This window comes from Serinus canaria, chromosome 24 (genome assembly GCF_022539315.1).
Source record: "Serinus canaria isolate serCan28SL12 chromosome 24, serCan2020, whole genome shotgun sequence".
NCBI classification, from domain to species: domain Eukaryota; kingdom Metazoa; phylum Chordata; class Aves; order Passeriformes; family Fringillidae; genus Serinus; species Serinus canaria.
In genome coordinates, this window is record NC_066337.1 from 4,767,265 (window position 1) to 4,789,646 (window position 22,382).

The 22,382-nt window shown below is 57.2% G+C and overlaps 2 protein-coding genes across 4 annotated transcripts in view; both read right to left on the reverse strand.

Annotated features, from left to right (window-relative positions):
- Positions 1 to 13,903, reverse strand: part of SORL1 (sortilin related receptor 1) — a 53,447-nt gene extending 39,544 nt beyond the window's left edge. For both annotated transcript variants that reach the window (XM_050983664.1, XM_050983663.1), the window contains exons 1-6: positions 13,657 to 13,903; positions 3,537 to 3,653; positions 3,109 to 3,234; positions 2,689 to 2,850; positions 1,896 to 1,963; positions 1,449 to 1,629 (exon numbers count right to left, since the gene is read on the reverse strand). In XM_050983664.1, the coding sequence (XP_050839621.1) occupies positions 1,449 to 1,629; positions 1,896 to 1,963; positions 2,689 to 2,850; positions 3,109 to 3,234; positions 3,537 to 3,653; positions 13,657 to 13,872 (870 nt within the window). In that variant the 5' untranslated portion in view covers positions 13,873 to 13,903. The remainder of the gene's footprint in view (positions 1 to 1,448; positions 1,630 to 1,895; positions 1,964 to 2,688; positions 2,851 to 3,108; positions 3,235 to 3,536; positions 3,654 to 13,656) is intronic.
- A 4,036-nt stretch (positions 13,904 to 17,939) lies between these two features.
- Positions 17,940 to 21,590, reverse strand: SC5D (sterol-C5-desaturase). 2 transcript variants are annotated; one of them, XM_009098091.4, is made up of 5 exons: positions 21,445 to 21,590; positions 20,663 to 20,880; positions 19,957 to 20,089; positions 19,422 to 19,522; positions 17,940 to 19,172 (listed from the first exon to the last, which is right to left on the reverse strand). In XM_009098091.4, the coding sequence occupies exons 2-5, from the start codon at positions 20,870 to 20,872 to the stop codon at positions 18,708 to 18,710; spliced, it is 909 nt and encodes a 302-aa protein (XP_009096339.2). In that variant the 5' UTR covers positions 20,873 to 20,880; positions 21,445 to 21,590; the 3' UTR covers positions 17,940 to 18,707. The 2 variants fall into 2 exon arrangements, with proteins under 2 accessions (XP_009096339.2, XP_050839623.1); XM_050983666.1 differs by lacking the exon at positions 21,445 to 21,590 and adding an exon at positions 21,080 to 21,353.
- Between the last annotated feature and the right edge of the window lie 792 nt (positions 21,591 to 22,382).

The following is a 22,382-nucleotide window of genomic DNA, read 5'->3' on the forward strand; positions in this document are numbered from 1 at the left end:
TTTGGTTTGTTTTTTTTTTTTTTTTCCCTCTTTCCCCATCCTCTGTATCACTAAGCAACCGTGCCTCCCACGGAAAGGAGCAGAAGTCAGAGCCCTGGGCGCCGCTGCCACCCAGCCTGGCCTTCCCCCAGCACCGCCCCTGCTGCAGCCAGGCTTGGAGGCAAGTGCCTCATCCAGAACTGGGGATGTGCCTCCCAAATGAGGGATCTGCAGCCAGCCTCCCTCTGTCTCGGTGTTTCCCAGCAGTGGGGTGGAACACGGGTGATTTTATTGATGTTTAATCATTACAGCTGCAGGAGGAAGCAGCGCCTGCTGCCCGCTGGCCCCTGAGTGCTCCAGAAGCAGTAAAAGCTCCAAAGCACCCCCAAATGGTGCCCAAACCCTCCTCATGCTTTCAGGATGCTGTCCCTGAGCTCAGTGGCTTCTCTGCAGAGACACAAACCACTCCCAGTGTTTCACCCTACACCAGCACCCAGCCCTCGATAAAATCTCCTGCAAACCACAGAGCAGGCACAGCGCCAAGGGGCTGGGCCCTGGGAGTTACAGGCTGTACTACCTGCAAGGGAGACTTCTGAGAAACTGAAATTGCTCTGCAAATGTTCCCTGCCTCTGTCAGACACCGCTGTGCCCGCTCAGGGGGCCGGGGGTGACACACCTGTCACTTACTGCCCAGGAAACCCTCCCTGGTTCTGCCAGCAGTCACCCCTAAATAAAGGGTTCCTTCTTAAAGCACTCGGTGGCAGCTGCAGGGGAGAAATGCATCTGCTGAAAAGAAAGCTGCTCCTTGCATTCTAGAAGGATCAGGACTTTATCCCCCCGATGTTGTTTCTGATCTAGAAAGGCCTGGCCCTCAGAGGAAGCACAGACACTTTCTTGCTTTCTTTCAGGTTTGTTCGAATTTGGCCAAGAACTGTAAAAAGCACAGAGAGGCTCTGGCTGCAGAGGGACCAAAAGATCACTTTTGCTCACCCACATCCTCTTTTCTTAGGCAAGCAGACTGAAAATGCAGCTTTCTTTCCAGGCTGGAGCACATTAGGCTGCTTGGAGCTGGTCCACGTTTGATGGTAATCTCCTCTGACAAGCGGCCTCCTTTAACCACCGAGCTGCCACATCCCCCTTCCCCTGCCACCCCCACCCCGACGTCCTTCCCAGCCATGCCGTGGTTTTTCCCAGGTCCCAGCCCTCTGCAGGCTGACCTACTTCTGCCCAGCCTGCCTGAGGCAGGGGTATGGAAACACCACTGGGAGAGTGGCACGGGCAGCCACCACTGTGAACCCACAGGGGGTGGCAGCTGCTGGCAGGCTGGGTGACACCTCTGTGACAAGCCAGCGAGGTCTGAAGGCTGTGAGGTGCAGCAGAGAGCAGCACCACCCCTGGCAGATGCTCCTGCCCGCTGTGGTTCTGCGCCACATCCACCCTTGGCAGTGAATTCCTCACGTGTCACTCACCACAGACTTGGTTGCAAACATGTATTTGTCCCTGAGCTGGAAATCTTCCACATCCTCCAGGATGATCTCCTTGTTCTCCCGGCTCTGGAAGAAGTCTGTGCTGCGGATGACGGTCGAGGCCCCCGAGGGCTCGTGCCGCTCGATGTACACCGTGCTGGGCTTGTCGTAGGGCTCAACCCCCCTGGGAGCACAGGGCACACGGTGGGACGGGACAAGAAGGGAACAGGAGCAGGGAGATGGGGTGGGGGGGATGGGAAACTCCCTTGGGTGCCAGTGTGGGTGGCTGTCGCTTGTCACCCTGCCCTGGCACATGCCCACAGTGCAGGGTGAGGGGAGCAGGGCTGGAGCACACCCTGGGACCCAGATTCTTGATTTTCACAGGGCAGCAAACAGTGCAGGAGAGGAGCCTTCTTCTCCTGAAAGACAGGAGCTGGGTGCAATACCTACCAAGAAAAGGACTTCACGTGTTCCTGAATCATTATCCAGGTCTGGCCAAAGTCATCTGATTTCCAGAGCTGCAACAACAAAGGTGAGAGATGCCAGTAGGGCTGGGACACAAACAGACCCAATCCTTCAAGAGACCCCATGTGTCCATCCATGGCTACTCCCTTCACTTTTCACGTGGCAGCTCCTGGAGCAACAGCAACTTTTCTGTTAATAATAGATAACCCAAACAGCAAAAAAAACCAAACATTCTTTAGCCTTCTACCAGAAGGATTTCCCACTGTTTCACCTCCAGTTTTTACTCAGTGTCTACTTGAAGGTGCTGTAATTATTTTCAATCTTTACCCAACAGCTCCAGAGAGGAAAAAAAAGAAAATTGTTTCTATTCAGGCAGCAATTTGTTATTTGGGACCCAAAGGCAAACCACAGGCCCACATGAAACACTGCAGAGGTCATCCTGCCTCAGCTGCCAGTGCTCTGTGGTGAGTTCTGACCACGGTGGTTGGGGTGATGGATGTGGTTGGGAGCAGCGTGGATGGAGGAGAACAGAAGGGAAATGAGACAGGCAGCCTGCAGGTGTTGTATCGTCACTCTCCAGAGGTGAGAACAGGACAGACCCTAGGGAAGGGAGTGACCTGGCAGATTTGGGCAGCTCTGCATGTGAGATCAGACTCCCTGAATGGCCACGTGGCCCTGCACGAGGCACGGTGGCTCTCAGCTCTGAGAGGCCACAGGAACATCCCAGCAGGGCAGGGCAGGGCAGGATGCTGGTTCCCCACCTGAGCAAAGCGCTCACCTGTTTTTTAGGGTGAGACCTGTCGAAGCCCAAGAGGAGGTTGGGGTTCCTGCTGTGCAGGAGGAGGTCTGCTGCTCTGAAGGGGATGGAGAAGCCTTGGATGGTGTTGCAGAAGTCGGTGGTGATCCAGAGGTACGGGGCAAAGGCATCCACAAAGATGTACTGGGAGTGGAGGGGCAGAGAGGGCAGAAGGTCAGAGCAGAGCTCAGGCTGGCAGCAATGATGTGCACATCCCAGGGGAGCCTTTGGGAGGGCAAACTTTGGGGGAGAAGAATTTTCCCCTCTCCCACCACACTCTGACCATCACCAAGGCACAAGAAGTGCCTGGCACATGCCACCTCTGCCCCAGGGACAGCCCAAGGGGTGTCCAGGCTCCCTGTGACAGCAGGGACAAAGGCCCAGCTGCCAGGTCCCCCTCACCCTCTTGTTGTCAGCCGGGCTGTGGTAGAACTGGGCGATGGCCACCTCGCTGCTGTTCCCCCCATCGAAGCTGAACCTCTCTGAAATCTTCTTAAAACTCTTCCCATAGTCATAGGACACATAAACCTGCAAAGGAGAAGCCCCACAATGAGAAGTACAAAGTTCAGAGCTCCCTTCTGACAGATTTGGTGAAAACTCAGTGAACGACAAGGTGGGGAAAGATTTGAGATTGTCCCAACCGTGCCTTGAACCCACGGGGCAGCACAGAGGATATTTAATATTTTTGTGCCTCTGAACCCAAACTTGTGGCCTTTTTTGTGTGTCTCAGGACACAAGAGCAAGTCAGGCTGTGGCTGAGCAGCCCCCATCACCTTGCCTGGGCCAGGAGCAGAAGGTGCACCTGGAGAGGGCCGTGGTCTGTTACTTACATCGCTGTTTTTGGGACCCAGCAAGGACAGGCTGTCCCTGGCCAAGGCCACAATCACGTTGCTCTTCTCTCCTGCCCAGTGAACGACCATCTGATTGTGGGAATCGTTGAGGCTGACCTGCAAGGCCAAGGAGGAGAACACCCTGAGTCACAGCCTCACCCAGAGGGACAGCAAACATCCACTCATGCCACCCTTCCTTGGAAGTACCAGACTTTGGGAAAACTCATTCACAGCAGCATCTCTCCTGAACACGCTGGCAGAATGTGCCTAAAAGGGTGAGTTTTCCCTTTATTCTTCCTCAGACAAACAGGATTCAGGGGATGATGAGAATGAAAACTCAAACCAAGGACTGGGAGGTGTTTTCAAATCCAGGCTGATGAGACCACAGGGAGCAGAGGGCCAGGCACCAATCCCTTCTCTCTGGTGACCAGTGGCAGGACTCGAGGGACTGCCTCGAGCTGCTTCAGGGGAGGTTTAGCTGGATATCAGGGACAGGCTCTTCCCCCAGTGGGTGCTGGGGACTCCTCAGGGAATGGGCACAGCCCCAAGAGCTCTAGGAGTGTTTGGATATTGCTCCCAGGGATGCTCAGGCTGGGATTGTTGCGGTGTCTGTGCAGGGCACAGCTCCAGGAGCATTTGGACACTGCTCCCAGGGATGCTCAGGCTGGGATTGTTGGGGTGTCTGTGCAGGGCACAGCCCCAGGAGCCCCAGGATTGTTTGGATATTGCTCCCAGGGATGCTCCGGGTGGGATTGTTGGGGTGTCTGTGCAGGGCACAGCCCCAGGAGCTCCAGGAGCATTTGGACAGCACTCCCAGGGATGCTCTGGGTGGGATTGTTGGGGTGTCTGTGCAGGGCCAAGGGCTGGGTCCCTTCCAGCCCAGGATACTCGGTGATTCCCTGCTGGTTTCCAGCACACACAGGGGCCGTGCATGATCCCGTTATTCCCGTTATTCCTGTGAGCTGTATCTGCCAGCACAGCGCTGGTTTCTATGGGGAAGCTCTCGCAGCAGCAGCACAGGGGGAGCTGACGGCGCAGGACAAACCCTGGTGGCTGTCACCAGCCAGCAGGGACAGCCGGGAGAGCCAGGCGTGCCGGGAGAGCAGCTCAGCCCGGCCGTGGATGCAGCAGAGGAGTGCGTGCCTGAGCCCTCGCACGCCACAGCTCAGCCCAGGGCTCTAACCCCGGAGCTGGGGCCTTGGGAAGCTGTAAAAATACTGGGATAAGCCCTTCTTAGGCCTGATACCCTGCAGCTCTCACTGACCCCGGGATCAGCGAGCAGCACTGCCTGGAGAAGGGGCTGCTTTAACCTCCAGCAAGCCAAACACTTGGAAAAACAAGGTCTTTATTCTGGAAGAGACGGGTGGGGAGAGGGGGGGAGAGCCAAGTAGAAGCCCTCAAATCCCTCTTATGCAATAGGCTCACAGGAGAGGAAAGAGAACTGACCCCAAGCCTGGCAGGGAGCATCTCCCAGCCAGAGCATCCCCCGAGGCAGGAGCATCCCCGGGGCTGGAGCATCCCTGGGGCCGGAGCATCCCCGGGGCCGGAGCATCCCTGGGGCCGGACCATCCCCCAGGGTTGGGCTATCCCCCGGGGGCTGGAGCATCCCTGGGGCCGGAGCATCCCCCAGGGTTGGACCATCTCCCCGGGGCCGGAGCATCCCTGGGGCCAGAAAATCCCCGGGGCCAGAGCATCCCCCAGGGTTGGAGCATCCCCCGGGCCCAAGCATCCCTGGGGCCGGACCACCCTGGGGCCGGACCATTCCCCAGGGTTGGACCATCTCCCCGGGACCGGAGCATCCCCCAGGGGCCCGGGCAGGGACCCCCCCTCCGGGCAAACCCCGCCAGAGCTCCCGGCCAGGAACTCACTGCAGATTTAGGTCAGGCAGCAGCAGCAGCAGCTACAGAGCCAGGCAGCCGGAGCCCTGCGTGCCCGCCGGAAAAGAAAACAAAATAAAAATTAAAAGGAAGAGACGCTGTTTGAGGATGCAGGGAAACAGGCCGGAGGAGGAGGAGGAGTTGCTGCTGCTCACTGAGACAGCCGACAGACAGCCTGGGGTGTGGAACGGAACTCGGCCCTCCCTGTCCCCCTCCCCTGCTCTGGAAGCAGAATAACCCCGTTCACATCTCCCACATCTCCGTGGGTTATTTTGGGTGCAGCTTTTTTGGTGACCAGGAGCTGGGCACTGTTAGAAGACAGAGCTTGGCCCTTTAGATCCTCTCAGCCAAGAGGGGTTTGTTACTACCTCAGTGTCAATTTTAATAGTACTTCTCTGGGGTTTTTTGTTTTGCTTTGTTTTGTTTTTTCCACAAGAAATCTGACCCTTGGAGTTTCAAAAGCAGGAAAGCCAGAGGAGACTCCTATCTGCACCTTGATTTAACCTCAGCAGTAAACCTCCATCTCTTTTTATTCTGTAAGATAAAGCAGACAGCAAGATCCCTTTTTTGGAGTGAAGAGAAACCCAAAAACCAGGCAGGGGCAACGTGTTTGTGTTCAGGGGAGCCAGCTGAGCTTCGTTAGCCCTTGAGGAGCAGGGTGAGCTCAGGCAGTCTGAGTTTGGCAGAGTCCCTATATAAAGGCAAACCAGAGGCAGGCAAGGTTTGGCTCCCTGGTGGGAGGGAGGAGTGCTCAGCAGGAAGGTTTGGAGCTCTTACTAGAGGGTGTAAAGCAGGAGAAGGCAACACAAGGATGCTGTAAGTCTCCCAGGAAGGGGTTGTGCAGCAGTGGCTCGGGTTTATGAGCCTCACACTTTTGTTTTTTGCTGCCTTGCAGCCTTTCAGAGCTCTGTGGGGACCCAAGTGGCTCAGGGGAGCACCAAACAGAACCCCACAGGCAGCAGCTGATGTCCCATTAACCAGAATGGGTTTTGGGAATAGCTTTGGGATAAGGCTGCTGTTGGGGACCCTGCCCTGCTGCTGTGGCACTGCCACAGTGTCCCCACCTCCCCTAGCAGGGCACAGCTGCCTGGGGAACTGGTGTAACCTCAGAACAGGCAGTGACTGGTGCCTAATGGAAACAGCATTTAGCATAAATTCCACTTAATGGGGAAATGTTTTGGTCTTTGCCAAGTGATTAAGTGTATATGAAATATGCATGAAATTCTAATTTGCCCTCCTAATATGAAAGGTGCCAAATGAAGTCCAGGAGGAGAAAAGTGGAGCCAAGACATAGCAGAGGCTGTAATGGAGTCAGTGTTTCTAGCTTTGCTATGTGTGTGTTTCTTTGTTAACAGCATCTTCCAAGGAATGGATGCCCTGCAGGAATGGGATGGGAAGAGGACAGCCCCTGGAGGTGCCATCTGAGAGCAGGTATGAGCTTCTGGGATGCATTGGGGCCTGAGAGCTCCAGGCTGGGCTGGTAGAGGGAATGTCTGGGAGCTGAGGTGGAAGTGTTGCCGTGCTGAGCCTGGAGAAGTGATGGATGTCAGGAATTGAGGACACCTGGATGAGTGCAGTGCTGGCTCCTTGAGTGCCCAGGGCTGGGAGAGGAGCCCTGTCCATGTTCTTTGGTACCTAAACTTCCAGCTTCCCTTCCTGTCTCACCCCTCTTAGTTGCTTGTGCCCAGATTTGGAGTTTGGAGAAGGATTTTGGTTGTGGAGGTGGCTCACTTCTGGCATGTGACAAGTGAAAGCTCCAGCATGGTGCAGGCTGGCCAGGGGAATGGGTGGCTGGCAGGGGCAGCTCTCAGGTGCTGCTCTCAAGCCCTTCCCTCTAAATCCCAGCCTTGGAGCCCCTGCTCTGTGTGGGAAGCCTGACTTCCCCATGCAGAACTCCCACCGCTGGCTGTGGTGAGCTGCCAGCAGGAATCTCATGTGCTGGCTGACTTGTAACAGCAGTGACAAGTGACAGGACAGCATGAGGGGCTGCTCTAGGTGTCCAGCAGGCCTGGGAGCTGGCTGTGTGTGTCCCTGGGCTTGCTTTGGTGAGGATCAATGCTCCAGCTCCAGGGCTGGCACTGCAGCTCGTGATTCCTCGGGAGGGGATGCACTGTGGCAGCTCAGGGCTGAGGCTCAGTGCTGTAAAACTGAGAGCAGAACAAAGATCCCTGGGGATCACCGGGGTGTTTTCCCATCCTCAAAGTGACCAACAAGGAAATGCAGTTCCCAGGGAATTTCTGGATAGTTCATGAGTTATTACTGCTGTGTGATAAGTGAGGCTGGCAGAGAGCAAGGGTCCTGAGCTGCTCTGAAACCATCCAAGCGTTGCCATCAGCTCCAGAGCTGCCAGAACATGTGTGGAGAAGGGGAATGGGTGAGATATTTTGCTCCCAGTAGCTGGTGGGGCTGAAGAAGGGGTCAGAAGCAAAGCTGCTCAGATAGCACAGGGCAGAACAAGAGACGGTGCTCTGCCCGTGCTGCTCCTCACTCCAGCTCTCTGGAAGCTGCAGAGGACAAGTGCCAGGCCTTTGGTGCCCATTCCCCATCCTCCCCCTGGCAGGGCTGATGCAAGAGCCTGGCCCCGGAGTGCCAGGGGTGGCTCCTGCCCCCAGCACAGCCCCAGAGTGCCAGGGGTGGCTCCTGCCCCCAGCACAGCCCCAGAGTGCCAGGGGTGGCTCCTGCCCCCAGCACAGCCCCGGAGTGCCAGGGGTGGCTCCTGCCCCCGGCCCCAGAGTGCCAGGGGTGGCTCCTGCCCCCGGCACAGCCCCAGAGTGCCAGGGGTGGCTCCTGCTCCCGGCACAGCCCCAGAGTGCCAGGGGTGGCTCCTGCCCCCGGCCCCAGAGTGCCAGGGGTGGCTCCTGCCCCCAGCCCCAGAGTGCCAGGGGTGGCTCCTGCTCCCATCCCCAGAGTGCCAGGGGTGGCTCCTGCTCCCATCCCCAGAGTGCCAGGGGTGGCTCCTGCCCCCAACCCCAGAGTGCCAGGGGTGGCTCCTGCCCCCATCCCCAGAGTGCCAGGGGTGGCTCCTGCTCCCATCCCCAGAGTGCCAGGGGTGACTCCTGCTCCCATCCCCAGAGTGCCAGGGGTGGCTCCTGCCCCCGGCCCCAGGGGTGGCTCCTGCTCCCGGCCCCAGAGTGCCAGGGGTGGCTCCTGCCCCCGGCCCCAGAGTGCCAGGGGTGACTCCTGCTCCCATCCCCAGAGTGCCAGGGGTGGCTCCTGCCCCCGGCCCCAGGGGTGGCTCCTGCCCCCAGCACGGCCCCAGGGGTGGCTCCTGCCCCCGGCCCCAGAGTGCCAGGGGTGGCTCCTGCCCCCGGCCCCAGAGTGCCAGGGGTGACTCCTGCTCCCATCCCCAGAGTGCCAGGGGTGGCTCCTGCCCCCAGCACAGCCCCAGGGGTGGCTCCTGCCCCCAGCACGGCCCCAGGGGTGGCTCCTGCCCCCAGCACAGCCCCGGGGTGGCTCCTGCCCCCAGCACGGCCCCAGGGGTGGCTCCTGCCCCCAGCACAGCCCCCGGGGTGGGTCCCGCTCACTGCGTTCTCCCACTAAAACTCCATTACTGCACCTTCTGCTCCGCTCCCGAGCATCTGCTGCCAGCCCTGCCAGGAGAGCTGAAAATACAGCCTGTGCCTGCCGTGGAGCTGCTTGTGGCTTGGACTGAAAATGCCAGGGTCTGAAATCATTGATATGAAACACGGGTGACTCATTTCGGAGAGTGCCAGGCCCCGTGTTAATTTGGTTAATACTGAAATCATCTGCTTGCAGGGCTGTTTTCTCTCTGCCACCACCAAGAGAGCTCTCCCTGAGCTGTTGTTTCCAGGAGAATGGAAAAGGGAGGGGAGTAGGAAGATTGGGGTCAGGGCAGGAATCCAGAAACCCAGAAATAACCTAAATTGATAGAAGGGCAGGGATGTGATGGGGATGGAGAGATTCACTCCCCCATAAGGAAGGAAGGAGGCTGCAGAAGAGGTCCAAAGTGTTCCATGAGCTTGGCATTGCAGCTCTGGAAAGCTTGAGTGATGCCCCTGGGACACCACTGCACTCACAGGATCTGTGAGGAATCTGCTGGAGGGGAAAAACAATGACTAAAACCACAAATACCTCTCTCAGCCATCATGGTGCCAGGAGCAGGAATTGTGTGGCTCCCAGGGATCAAGCTCTGGCACAAAGCAAATGCCAGGAGCAGAGAAACCTCCTCAGGGTGGCCAAGAAAGACCCAGCAATGGGGAGGAAGACCTGCTAACACAAAGGAGGAGGAGGAAAAGGACACAGCTGGGACATGTCACCAGCCAGGGCACCTCCAGAAGGTTAAAGTCTGATCTGGGGAGGCTCTGCCAGGCTGGCAAAGTAGGTCAAAATTAAGCACGGTTCAGTTGCGATGCGGCGTGAGTGATGTCTGCGCTCCCAGGGCTGCGTGGAGCTCGCCCTGCAGAGCAATCTCTGCCTCCCCTGGGAGCAGCAAGGCTCCCTGCCAGCTCTGCACGTTGGGGAGGAGATTATCTGAGGTCTCCATCAGCACAGAAGGGGGGGCAGGGTCAAGGTCAAGTGGTGGGCTGATAAGAGGTCAGGTCGTAGTGAATGGCCTGGAAATGATGAAAACTCCGTGGTTTTGCTCAAAGGCAGGATGGGTTATCATCAGGAAACAGGAAGGTTGGGAGCAATGAAAGAGTTCCCCCCAGAAGGGGAAGAGAAAAATGATGTTAGGGCAGGCACTGACACTGGTTCAGGGGACAGGGAGGCAGAGGTGACAGCCACGAGCAGGCTGAGCACAGGGAGAGCTCAAGCCTTGCAGTGACAGCAGAGAGGGGAAGTGGCTGCCACAGGAGCCACCAGCACTCAGAGAAGATGTCCTTTGTCCTACCATGCTCTAAGGCAAAGATTTCTTGTGAGCTGTGTGCTTTGGGGGTGGCTTTAGACACACCTTTTGCAAAGAAGGGGAAGGGACGCCTGCAGGTGAAGGTTAGGGATGTTTTAGCAGTGTGAACGCTCTCATAAATCCCCTCAGCACCAGCAGAGCCAATCTGGGCTCCTGCCCCAGCGTTTTTCCTCTCTGTGTGCCACAGCCATGACACAACAGTCTCTCCACACCCCTCCCATGGTCACCCTTCAGCCCAGCACACACAGACAGCCCGAGGGGCTGCTGCTCTCTGCTGTGTTTGTGGCAGTCCCTGCAGTTCGGGGCTGGCTCACACCCAGCAGCCGGGATCAGTGTGGGATGGTGGGGAGGTTCTGTGGAAATGGCAAATCCTGGAGCCAGCCCCTGTTTATATAGGTTAGATATCAGGGAAAAGTTTTTATAGAAAGAGTGATAAAGTTCTGGAATGTTCTGCCTGGGGAGGTGGTGGAGTGCCCATCCCTGGGTGTGTTGAGCAAAGCCTGGATGTGGCACTGGGTGCCAGGGTTTGGGTGAGGGGTTGGGGCTGGGTTGCACTTGGTCTTGGAGGTCTCTTCCAACCTGGAGATTCTGTGATTTCTGTGATTCTGTCTTTCCAGGTCTGAGCAGGGATGTGTAGGCAGGAGCACAAAGGTTGTGAGGGGACAGGAGGGTGGGTGGCAGGCCAGCCCCTGTGCTGGTGGCCAGCAGCTTGTGCCAGGAGCAGGAGGGCAGGGTGAGGTGCCAGGCTTGTGGAAGGGGTTCAGGCAGCCCTGCTGGCCTCAAGGGTGAAGTTTTCTTGCCCTGGGGATGCTTCTCTGCTGCCAGTGGCATCCTAGAAAAGTCCTGCCTCGTGTCAGTGCCTGCTTCAAACAGTCTGTCCATTGTAACCCTCAGCAACAATCCCACAGAGGTGAGGGCTGTGCAAGGGAACAAAACCTGCTCTGTCTCACAGCTGACAGACTCGAGTTGGGCATTTGATTGCTGCTGCTTTGGAGTCAGAAAAAACAAGGGAAAGCCACAAAGGGGGGGTTAGGCTGCTGGTCCTGTTATTTGGTGGTGTTCCTGGGAAGTTTTGCTGCAGCCTGCCCAGCAAGGATGTGATCAGCAGTGAGGGTCCAGATAAAAAAATCCAAGTAACATCCTGTGCTTGTGCTTTGGTGTCCAAGGCAAGAGGGCTCTGAGCCTGTTCCTGACAGTGCTGAGTAAGCTGTGTTTGGCTCCTGAGGAGCTACAGAGGCTTTGGATGTTCTTCCCCTGCTCGGTTCCAGACAGAGCCATGCCTCCCTCCCTCTGCTCCCCTGATGACATCACCCCAGCAGCAGCAAACCCTGCTTCCCCCAGCCCCTGAGCCGAGCCTGGGCTCTCAGCTGTCCCAGCAGCCTGGGTCAGGAGCACAGCAGAGAGCCAGGGAAGGGCAGGGAGTTTTGGGGCACGAGCCAGAGCGCAGCATATGGCCAAGTGAGCTGCCAAAGGCACGGGAGTGGGACGTGTCCCAGATCAAGGACTGCAGTGACACGGCACAAGGATGCTCGCTCCAAGCACTGCCCCTTATGCTGATGGCCCTGGGAGAGGAGTGCTTTGACTGCACGATTTTCTGCTGCTCTTGGAGAGCCAGAGAGCTGGGGGAGGGGGGGTCATGGGGATTCTTGGGTGCTTGTGACCAGGCACGAGACCCCTGAGCACGGTGCTGCACGGCTTTTCCGGCTTCCCAGGCATTAGTAACTTGTGTGGTCAGATCTGTAACGCAGCCTAGGGCACACAGGCTCCCTCTTGTCCCTTCTATTAAGGCAGAGCCCTGATTTGAAGCACTGAAACACTTGGGAGAACTCAGAAGTGTTGTTTAGTGCCGAGCAGCTCTTCCTGGTGACACACCTGGGCTGTAAAATCTGTGTGTCCTGCCCCGCAGCAGAGGAAGGGACGGGTGCTGTGTGCTCTGCTGCCAGTGGGAGCAACTCCATTCCCCAGGCAAATCCCTTCTGGAAGCTTGAGGCAATGAGAAAATCCCAAACAGTGGCAAACTGTTGAACTCCCACTGCTTCCTATTAGTCCTGTTCTGGATTGTGACAGGGTTACTTCACCCTCCTGGGTCTGCAGCTCCTGTGCAGGTGACAGGGACATCCCTGCTGGAGCAGTTCTCTACCTGGCTGGTTGGAAGGCACGGGGAGACAGAAGGGAAAGTGCCACCAATGTCTTGCCGTGAATGAGAGACAAGTGTCATGTTTTCTTCTAAAATGGGGTAGCTGTGTTATGCTAAAAACAGCCAAACGCTGAGGAGGTAGAGGAGGCGAAGCAGATTTTCAAGGGGAGGAGGAACAGCTTTTCCCTAAACAAGGGAACAGAAGGGCTTTAGGAGCAGCACCAGCCCTGCATGTGCCCCTCCAGCAGCTCCAGGGCCAGCCCTGCCTCGTGACTGGCTCCTTCTGATCCTACAAGTAGCAAAAAGGGGAAATTATGGAGCACCCGGGGGGAAAGCACTGTCCAAGGAGGAAAAGGGAGATGTCACCGAAGGCTCAAAGCCTCTCCTCAAGCGTGCCGTGTCCCTCCGTGGGCTGGTCCCCCCCTATCGGCATTTTGGGCACGTGATGGGGACACAGGCAGCGTCAGCAAGGAGGATCAAGTAGGGCAGCCAAGTGTAGACAGCATGTGGGTACATCAAAAATAAAGTAGAGCCTTTAAAAAGCTGAAGCTTTCCCCAGCCGAAAGTCCAAGTGTAATTGGTCATCACCACCCAAAAGAGATGGAAAAGAAGGGGTGAGGGGGAACCTTCATGGTCCTGGCAGCAAAACTTGCCAGTGAATCGAGCCCGAGCAGGGATACTTTCAGAAATAGCAGTTTCTGTGTTTCCCTGCCGTGAGCAACTCTGCTCTCCTCCTTTTGCGAGGATCAGTGGAGGACGGCTGGGGCACGCAAGGAGCCCTTCTCGCGGGGAAGGAAGGACACGGTGCCTCGCACATAGCCATGTCTTCCCCCGGCGTCACCTCCCCCTGCCCTGCTCCCGAGCTCACGGCGAGCATCCCTGGGGGCGCCGCTGCCCGCAGGGAATCGCTGTCCCTTCCCGGCCGCCGCCGGGGATGCCCGGCCCCAATCCCCGCCGCGTGCCCTTGGCTGCTCCCTCCGGGAGCGCATCTCGCCGGGGACGAGCCCGCGGGTACCAACGAGACCGGTCCGGGGGAGCGGGGGATGCGGGGAGAGCCGGCGGCGCCTCAATTCGCGCTGCTCTCGGCAGAGCCGCGAACCCACGCACCGACCCCTGCCCGGGCGCGACCCCCGGGGAAGGAAGGAAGGATGGGCAGCGGGCGGTGATGGATGCAGCGCGGCGTTCTGCGGGGGGCGAGCGCCGCCGGTGCCCCCCATGCCAGCCGCGGTGCGGGCTCACCTGTCCGTACACCTGGATGGGCTCGGGCGGGCGCGGCGCGGCTCGGCGGCCCCGCGGGGGCTCGGCGGGGGCGGCGGGGGCCGGCGGGGAGCGGAGCAGCAGCAGCGGCGAGCGGGCGAGCGCCGGCAGCGGCAGCAGCAGCAGCGGTAGGAGCGGCAGCAGCCGGCGGGGGAGCGGGGAGGCACGGCCGGCCCCTCCAGAGCTCCGTGTCGCCATGTTCGTGCCGCCGGGGCCGGGCGGAGCGGAGCCGAGCGGGGCCGGGAGGAGCGGCAGCCGCGCCGCCGCCCGGAGAGAATGTGCATGGGCAGCGCCGCCGCTGCGAGCCCCCCCGCCGCTCCCCGCGGGCACGGATGCTCGGGCCCCCTCCCCTCTTCTCGCCTCCTTCTCGCTCTTTTCTTCCCTCTTCTTCTTTTTCTTCCTTCTCTGTCTTTTTCGGCCTCTCCGGAGGATGCTCGGTTCTCCGACGAGATGGAGTGAAATAAGTTCTGGTGAATTTCTGTGAAATGGACTAAAGCTTGGGCACCCCATCCCGCATCTCCTCTCCCTCGCCTTTCCCCTGCTCTTTCTCCTCTTCCTCTTTTTCTCCCTCTCTCTCTCTTCACGAGATGGAGTGAAATAATAAGTTCAAGTTAATGGAGTAAAGAGAAATGAAGCAGCTGGAAATCGAGTGGAAGGGAACGAGAATGAATGTGTTGAAACTGTGTTGAGGTAAAGAAGCTGTTTAGGAGCGTGTGGAGTGACGGGGCAAAGGGGAAAGGCTTCAAACTGGCAAAGAGTAGGGTTAGATTGGATGTTAGGAAGAAATTCCTCCCTGTGAGGGTGGTGAGACCCTGGCACAGGTTGCTCAGAGAAGCTGTGGCTGACCCTGGATCCCTGGAATTGTCCAAGGCTGGGTTGGATGGGCCTTGGAGCAACCTAGGATGGTGGAAAGTGTTTCAGTTTCTGCCATCTTTTTACCTGGACAGAGTTGGAAGGTGAGCAAGACATGGGGGGAGGAGGAAGCCAGAGACCCTTAGGGTCTCTCTAGGGCCTTCTGCCCCCTCTCCCACCCATGGCAGGTGGGTTTGAGCTGTGCCAGTGCCTGTGTGCTTCCCACAGAACCCTTGGCATAGGCAGCATGCCCATAACTCACATAAGTGCAGGAGGTGAGGCTTGGCTGGTAATGCAGGGACAGCACAGGACTGATGCCAGTGGCCACAACTCTGATTTATTGGGGCAGCTCAAAGTGCTGGGCTCCCAGGCGTGGGATTCCCCTGGTGCTGCTCCCCTGGGCACTGTGCATCTCTTTGTCCCATCCTGCCTGGGGCTCCTGTGTGTCCTGGGTGTTACAGAGCAGGGTGGGAAGGGGGAGCAAGGATTTGAGGCAGGAGATGACAGGAAGGGTGAGCTGTGCCTCTTGCTCAGCCCCAGCTTGTCTCTCTAAATTGCTTTCTGAAAGGGATGCACAGTGCCCAGGGGAGCAGCACCAGGTGTATCCCCACACCTGGGAGCCCAGCACTTTGAGCAGCCCCAATAAATCAGATTGTGCCCACTGGCATCAGTCCTGTGCTGTCCCTGCATGACCAACCAAGCCTCACCTCCTGCACTGGTGGTTTTTCAGGCATGATCTTGCTGCTGAGAAATGGCTCAGGCCTCTTGTGTCTCTGAGGTACAGAGAACACACTGATAGCTTTCAACCCCTCTGCCTCTCATGCACCATTCAACACAAAAACAAAGGATGTTGCCCAGCAGTGAAGGAATGGGAGCCTGTAAATCCCATGGACAGCCCCAAGGCAGGATTGCTGCCCCTTATTCCACTTGCCTTAATAGCAGGAACATTGTCCAGAGCTTTCCCTGAGGTGCTTTCACCCAGAAACCCAGTTAGTGTATTTCAATTATCAGGTCAATACAATTAGAAATCCTCCTAAAAGGCTTTTAGAGGTCTTGACTCAGAGGGATGTCCCCCTGGAGGACAGGAGGTCACCGTGGCTCTGGGCAGAGCCAGTGAGGGGTTTTTGTTGTGTGGGAATCCCTGCAGCCAGTTGCTGTCTGGGCCAGATGAGAAGGACTCAAAAAGGACCTGGAGATGAGGAATTGTAGTGATTTTGGTTTGTTAAATTTTAGGATTTTTTAAAATTTTGCGATTTTCTAACTAATGTGTTGATGAGTGTGGTGGGTTTTAGTGTTGGTTAATCCTTAGTGTATTTATTTCTTGTTGTGAGACAGGATTGGGAGGAAGGTAAAGCAGGTTCAAACTAGAACAGGAATAGAGTAAGAAATAGGAGGAAATGAGGAACTGCCTTGGCTGAGGTGCTAAATGGAGGAAAACGGTGTTTGGGGGGTTGCTGTCTCTTTTCCAGCCCTTTTTTCACACTTCTTGCAGAGTGTAAGAAGGGTCCCTGTGTCCCTGTGGGCTCCCTGTGGTGGAGAGCTTTAGGCAGGAGCTCTTGGGTGAGCCCAGCCCTGGGAAATGCTCAGAGATGAATGGCTCTTTCTTTGTGCAGGGAAACACGTTTCCCTTGCCAAGGTATTTTTTTTGTTTCTTGAAGAGACGTAAAGGGGAGAGGGGAACAGTGCAGAGTTTATTTTAAGGTCCATCTGGATTTCATCAGCAGCAAAAGCTGTGAACTCCAAGAGCAAGGTGAGGAGCCCCTGGTTTTCCTTCCCCTCTTCCTTGAGACCTTTCCCTGTCTCAGCTTTAGAGGTCCCAGAGGGTTTGGGGGACTGAGGGGCTGGAACAGCCATTCCCACAAAGCCTCACTGAGAGAGTAAAGCTGCTTAAAGGAGCCATTGCTTGTTGCTGGAGCTGAATCAGGGAGCAAAACAGGGATGCCAGGAGCCAAAGGCAGCAGCCTACCCATGGCACTGGGCTCGGAGCCTTCCTCAGAGGATGATGATGGTTGTAGGGTTTTCTGCAGGGCTCAGGGCTGGGTCAGAGGCCCCCCGTTGTTGGATTCCCTCTGGTCACTTGGCGGGCTGGGGTCTCTCTGAGGGGGGTTTTCAGAGTGTGGTACAAAGGTGCACTGCCCTGCTGGGTGGGGTGAAAGGAGGGAAGGAAACGCTCTGTGTGGGCTGGGACAGGGAAGCTCTTGCAGACAAAAAGCTCTGATGCCGGGAAGAACATGAGGAATGGGGTCATGGAACAGGAGCAGGGACACCCCGTGTGTGTCCTCTGAGAGAGCCGCTCCTGCCCCGCGTTGGGGGAACGAGGAGGAGGAGGAGGAAGGGCATCCACGCAGGTGCAGCTTCAGCGATGGCTGTCGTGAGCAACATCCCCATCTTGTGGCAACAGCAGCATCGGGGACCAGAGCCAGAGCTGCTCTGCGTGCCACAGAGCCCCGAGGCCACCGCGGGGGACGCGCCCGGTGCCGGCAGCCTTGGCACGGGGTGTGTGACCGGCAGGACACGATCTCCCAGTGCCGGCGGATCCATCCCGGGCGGAATGCCAGGCAGAAGGGCCGTGGGAGGGTGCACTGGGCACCAGAGTGATGCAATTTCATCCCAGGACTTTACTGCCCTGCCATGGTCACTGTCTGTCCCGAAGCTGCCAGGATGGGGTGCCCAGGCTCTAGGCTCAGCCAAGGGGGAGGATGGAACGATGGGAACCCTGGGGCCTGTCCCAAGAATGGATTGGGAATCAGGGTGGCCAAGGTCCATGATGTTGTCACCGTGCTTGATCTGGGCAGTGCCTTGACCCCAGGTTAATGAGCACACAGGGTGTACTCATTAACACACGTGGTGCTGTGCATGTGGGGACAGCAAGTTGGGATGGCAGAGTGTGACTCTGCTGGCAGGACGTGGGGCAAAGGGGATGGCAGAGTGTGACTCTGCTGGCAGGACGTGGGGCAAAGGGGATGGCAGAGTGTGACTACGCTGGCAGGACGTGGGGCAGGTCCTGTTCTCCCCAGGCGCCACAGGTGTGGTGGTGTGGCCTCGGGCCATGCCTGCCTGGGCACAGCTGAGGCTGGATGAGGAGCAGAGGGACTGTCACCACTGCAAGGGACTCACAGAAGGGCCTCCATCCCCAGCAAGGCCAGCAGGGCTCTAGGGACTGGTGAAACTGGGGGAGCAGGGAGTGGGAAAGCACAGGTGTCACTGTGCAGGGACATGGTCACACCTAAGGAGGTTTGGAGCACTGCAGGTGGCTCTGGCCATTCTGTATTTTGCCCAGCTTCTGCTGTTTTGGCCCAAATGTGCTGCCAGCACAGCACAGCTCTGTGCCAAGCCCCTCATGGGTGCTGTAGGGCAGAAACAGGCTGCCCCAGGAGACTGCATCAGCCAGGGAGAAGGGACCAAACAGCAGGCAAGTTGGCAATTGAGATTTATTGAACATGGGTCACCCCAAAGGTGGGGTGACCAGATTTCAGCAGGAAACACACAAGCCCTTAAGGGGGGAAGCTGGCCACAAAACCTTGAGTGAAGAGAAGCCCCTGCCCCTCATATTTGGGTGCCTGGTCCTCCTCCCTTCCCCCTCAGTGTTCTCAGGGAGCTTGAGAGACCCACAGGACTCAAAGCCTGCCTCTGTCCTACAGGCATGACGTTTCCATGGGACATCCCCGGGCAAGAGGAAGGAGGCTGAGTGCAAGAAGTCCCACCAAGGGAGCCATCAGAAGAAGCCACACCACCTCCAAAAGGTAGGTTTTTCTCCAAAATACAGCTTGTCCCAATGGACACCATGATGGGAACAATGAATCACCAACAAAGGGGCGCAGCAGTGGAACAAAGACCCCGCCACGAGTCACGTTAATTTGTGCCACGTTACTGTTCTATTTGTGCCACGTTATTCTTCTTGCAAAGCACCAGCACAGCACTAAAGCAGCGCAGGGACCTTAGCAGAGATCCAAAGGGAGCTGGGAGGGGAAGCAGCAGGAAAACCAGGGCAGATCTGTGGTGTGGAGCAAGGCCGGACACCGCCGTTCTGGGAGCGGGGCAGGTCGGACGCTCACCAAAAATCACCCCACGCTGGTCACGTCATCAGGGACAGGGGCTCTTTGTCTGTGGGAAACAGTCTTGGGTGGCTGGTGAGGAATGGGACAAGATCCAGCCAGGGAAGGGACACACTCAGAGGAAACCTACTCAGTCTTGGAGGCCACAGTGCCATTGGATGCTCCCGGGTCTTTCTTGGAAGCCCCGATGCCGTTGGACGCTCCCGGGTCTTTCTCTCGGAGCTTGCGCAAGTAATCGTGGGGGCCTTTGCCCTCGAAGGACGTGGGGCTCTTGTAAGAACCCCCAATCTTGTCCCAGAGGGTGAAGTACTGCCCGTAGTTGTAGTCGAAGTACAGGTGGTGGTCGGTGTGGTGGGCAGAGCCGTTGATGACGTGCCGCAGCAGCCGCGGCACGCGGTAGTCGCCGTCGTGGATGGAGATGGTCCAGACGTTGACGAAGATGTAGAGGCCCAGGTAGGTGACTTTGTGCAGGGGGAACAGGAAGGGGTAGACGTGGTAGGGCAGGCTCTGCATGAAGCCATCCACGGGGTGGAAGGCGTGGCTGGCGAAGGGCGTGGCGATCTTCCACACGTGGTGGGGCTTGTGGAAGCGCTGCGGGGACAGGGGGCTGTCAGTCGGGGTGGGCCCTTTTAGAGGGTCCCCAGAGCCAGATTCATGTCCCCAAGGGATGCTGTTTGAGCCATCACCACCCAAACTGAGAGGAGGACGTGCCCTAAAGGGCTCTCAGCTGCCATCACATGGGAAGCCTTGTTCAGCCATTCCCACCCAAGGATGCAGCTTGGAAATGTCACCAGAGCAGGACAAGGACTCTTGGCCAGAGGCCCCTGTCCTGTCCCTTACCTTATAGAACAGCCTGTGGTGCAGACCACGGTGTATCCAGTAGATGCCCATGTCAGTGAAGAAGAGGAAGGACAGCATGCTGAGGAAGACACCAGACCAGCCTGGGGGGGGGACAGGGTTGTTAGAGGTGGCACATGTGGACATCAGGAGGCTGTGAGGGTCTCCACAATGGTCCTCATGGTGGGAGACACTTGTGAGTCATGTCAGGGTCTGCCCCATTGAGGTGACAGGCTCAGGCTGTCCCCTGTGACTCAGGGCAAGGGAGTCAGGTGCTATTGCACCGGGAGCTGTGCCCAGGGAAGGGAAGGATCTCTTTTGTGGAGGGTGGAATGTGTCAAGCAGGGACACATGACCCCGAGTGAGGGTGTCTGGGTGCCTCCCCTGCAGAGAACCCGGGCTTTTGGCTGGCAGGATGGAACAGGAGGTACCCAGGAGGATTTCCTGGGGTTGTCATCGAGAGAAATGGGGTCTGAGGGAGGTGACCCAGGTGGGGAGAGGACCCTGCTGTGGCAGGGGGGGCAGGGAGGTCACTCACCATACGGGGAGTCCTCGATGTTGTCGTAGAGTTTGCTGTAGCCCCGCACCTCGGCGAAGAACAGGGCGACGGTGGGGACACTGATCCAGGGCAGGGAGCGCACGGCGTAGGAGATCTCCCGGCTCACCTGGTTCTGTGGGGTGTGACAACAGGGTCAGGGCACAGGGGACATCTCCACCTGGTTCTATGGGGTGTGACAACAGGGTCAGGAGCACAGGGGACATCTGCACCTGGTTCTGTGGGGTGTGACAACAGGGTCAGGGGCACAGGGGACATCTGCACCTGGTTCTGTGGGGTGTGACAACAGGGTCCAGGGCACAGGGGACATCTCCACCTGGTTCTGTGGGGTGGGACAACAGGGTCAGGGGCACAGGTGACATCTGAGAGCCCCAATTCCCCTCATAAGGCTGGGAGGGCTGGTGTCTTAGCCACCCCTTTGTCGTGGCATCTGTGCCATGCTGTGGGACACAGGGTGCTGCTCATATGGGGACAGCTGTGCTCACGCTGGGTGTTGGGGTTAGTGGGTTGTGGCACTTTCTTCTGGTCAGGGATGATGGAAGGCAAGAGCACGCAGAGAGGGGTGGATGTGACAGCAGGGACAGCCCGTGCCACACCACTGGCAGGTGACATTTGGCGTGGACAAGGGGATGGTGAGGGGGACAGTGCCACACAGGGCCTGGGCAAGGAGTCAGCAAGGAGCACCCACCTCCAGGAACTGGGGATGTTTCTTGAGCTCGTGGTCGAAGATGAAGTAGTAGCTGAGGGTGCCGAAGAGCAGGTAGAGGGCGAGGGCACCCAGGTTGGTGATGACAAAAAGGCTGAGGAGCTGGCGGCAAGGCTCGCCCTCGGGCCACCCCGCCGGGTACACATAGGGTGTCAGGAGATGCCGGTCCGCGGCTTCCAGGACCAGATCCATGGTGGCTCCTGCGGGAAAAGGAGTTGGTGTGACCGAGATGTCGCTGCCTAGCACGGGAAGTCGGTGCCCGCCAGGATGTGGGTAGGGGTTGGCAGGGTTGGCATGCTGTCCGTCTGGCTGGGTCGCCTCAGCAGGGACTGGGGAGCAAATCTGGGACACGCAGGCTGTGGGTGGAAAGCGGGGCAGCCGCAGGAGTGCGGGACTCGCCTAATTCCGTGCGCTGTTGCCGTGGGAGGGGGCACTGGCGGCAGGGACAGCGGGCTGTGGGTGGCAGCGGGACGGGTGACAGCGGGATGTGGGGCTGGCCTGCGAAACCCCTTTTGGATCAGCTGATGGGGCTCCGCTCCGTGCCCTGCGGGGCGATTCCCCGCGCAGGGTGGGCGGCCAAGGGGGGTCAGCGTGCCCGGGAGCCGCAGGTGGCACGGCCAGCGGCGGGCACGGAAGCGCGGGGGGCTGGAAGCGGAGAGGGGAGCGCGGGGGCCCTGCCGGGGGTGCCCTCCCCGTGCCCCCCAAAGCCCGGTTCCCAAAGCCCGGTCCCCAAAGCCCGGTCCCCCAAAGCCCGGTCCCTTTACCTGCCCGGGGTCCCGGAGCGGAGCGGGGCGAGGGCGGGACCGCGCGGTAGCGCCACGTGACGTCACAGGCGGAAGAGCTCGCACCACCTCAGGCGGTGACGTCAGTGGGCAGAAAGGGGCGGAGTCGTGGGATGAGGGCGTAGCCATTGGCTGGGGCGTGTCGGGGCGGGGTCAAAGGCGTGACCTGGTGCTGGGCGTGGTCGAGGGTGGGGCGTGGTTTGGGCGGGGCGTGCGGAGCACTGCCGGAGGTGGAATTTTGGGGAATTTTGTGGAATTCTGTGGAATTCTGCGGAATTCTGCCTGCTGCGGGCCCTTTCCCTGCTGTCCCCTCGGTTGTGAACAATATACATATTTCCCAAATATATACGGGAAATATATGTCTACACACTATATATATATAACTCTCTAAACTATATCAATATCTATATATAGCGATAGATATCTCTATATATGTAGATATATATATATATCTAGATAGCTATACACATATATATTTATCTACATATATAGAGATTATATATATGATATATATAGATATATCGAGATATATATAGATAGATACATATCTATCTATATTTATATATCTCTATATATCTAGACGTATAGATATCTAGACATATATATCTCTATGTATGTATATCTATCTATCTATATATCGATAGATAGATATCTATATATATCTATCTATAGATATATATAAATATATATCTGTATATCTATATATGTATATAGATATATATCTCTAGATATCTATATATATGTATATAGATATATATCTCTCTATTTATAGATATATATGTCTATTTACATATATATATCTACATATATAGAGATATATATCTATTTACATATATATCTACATATATAGAGATATATATGTCTAGATATCTATATGTCTAGGTATGTAGAGATATATAAATATATATAGATTTATCTAG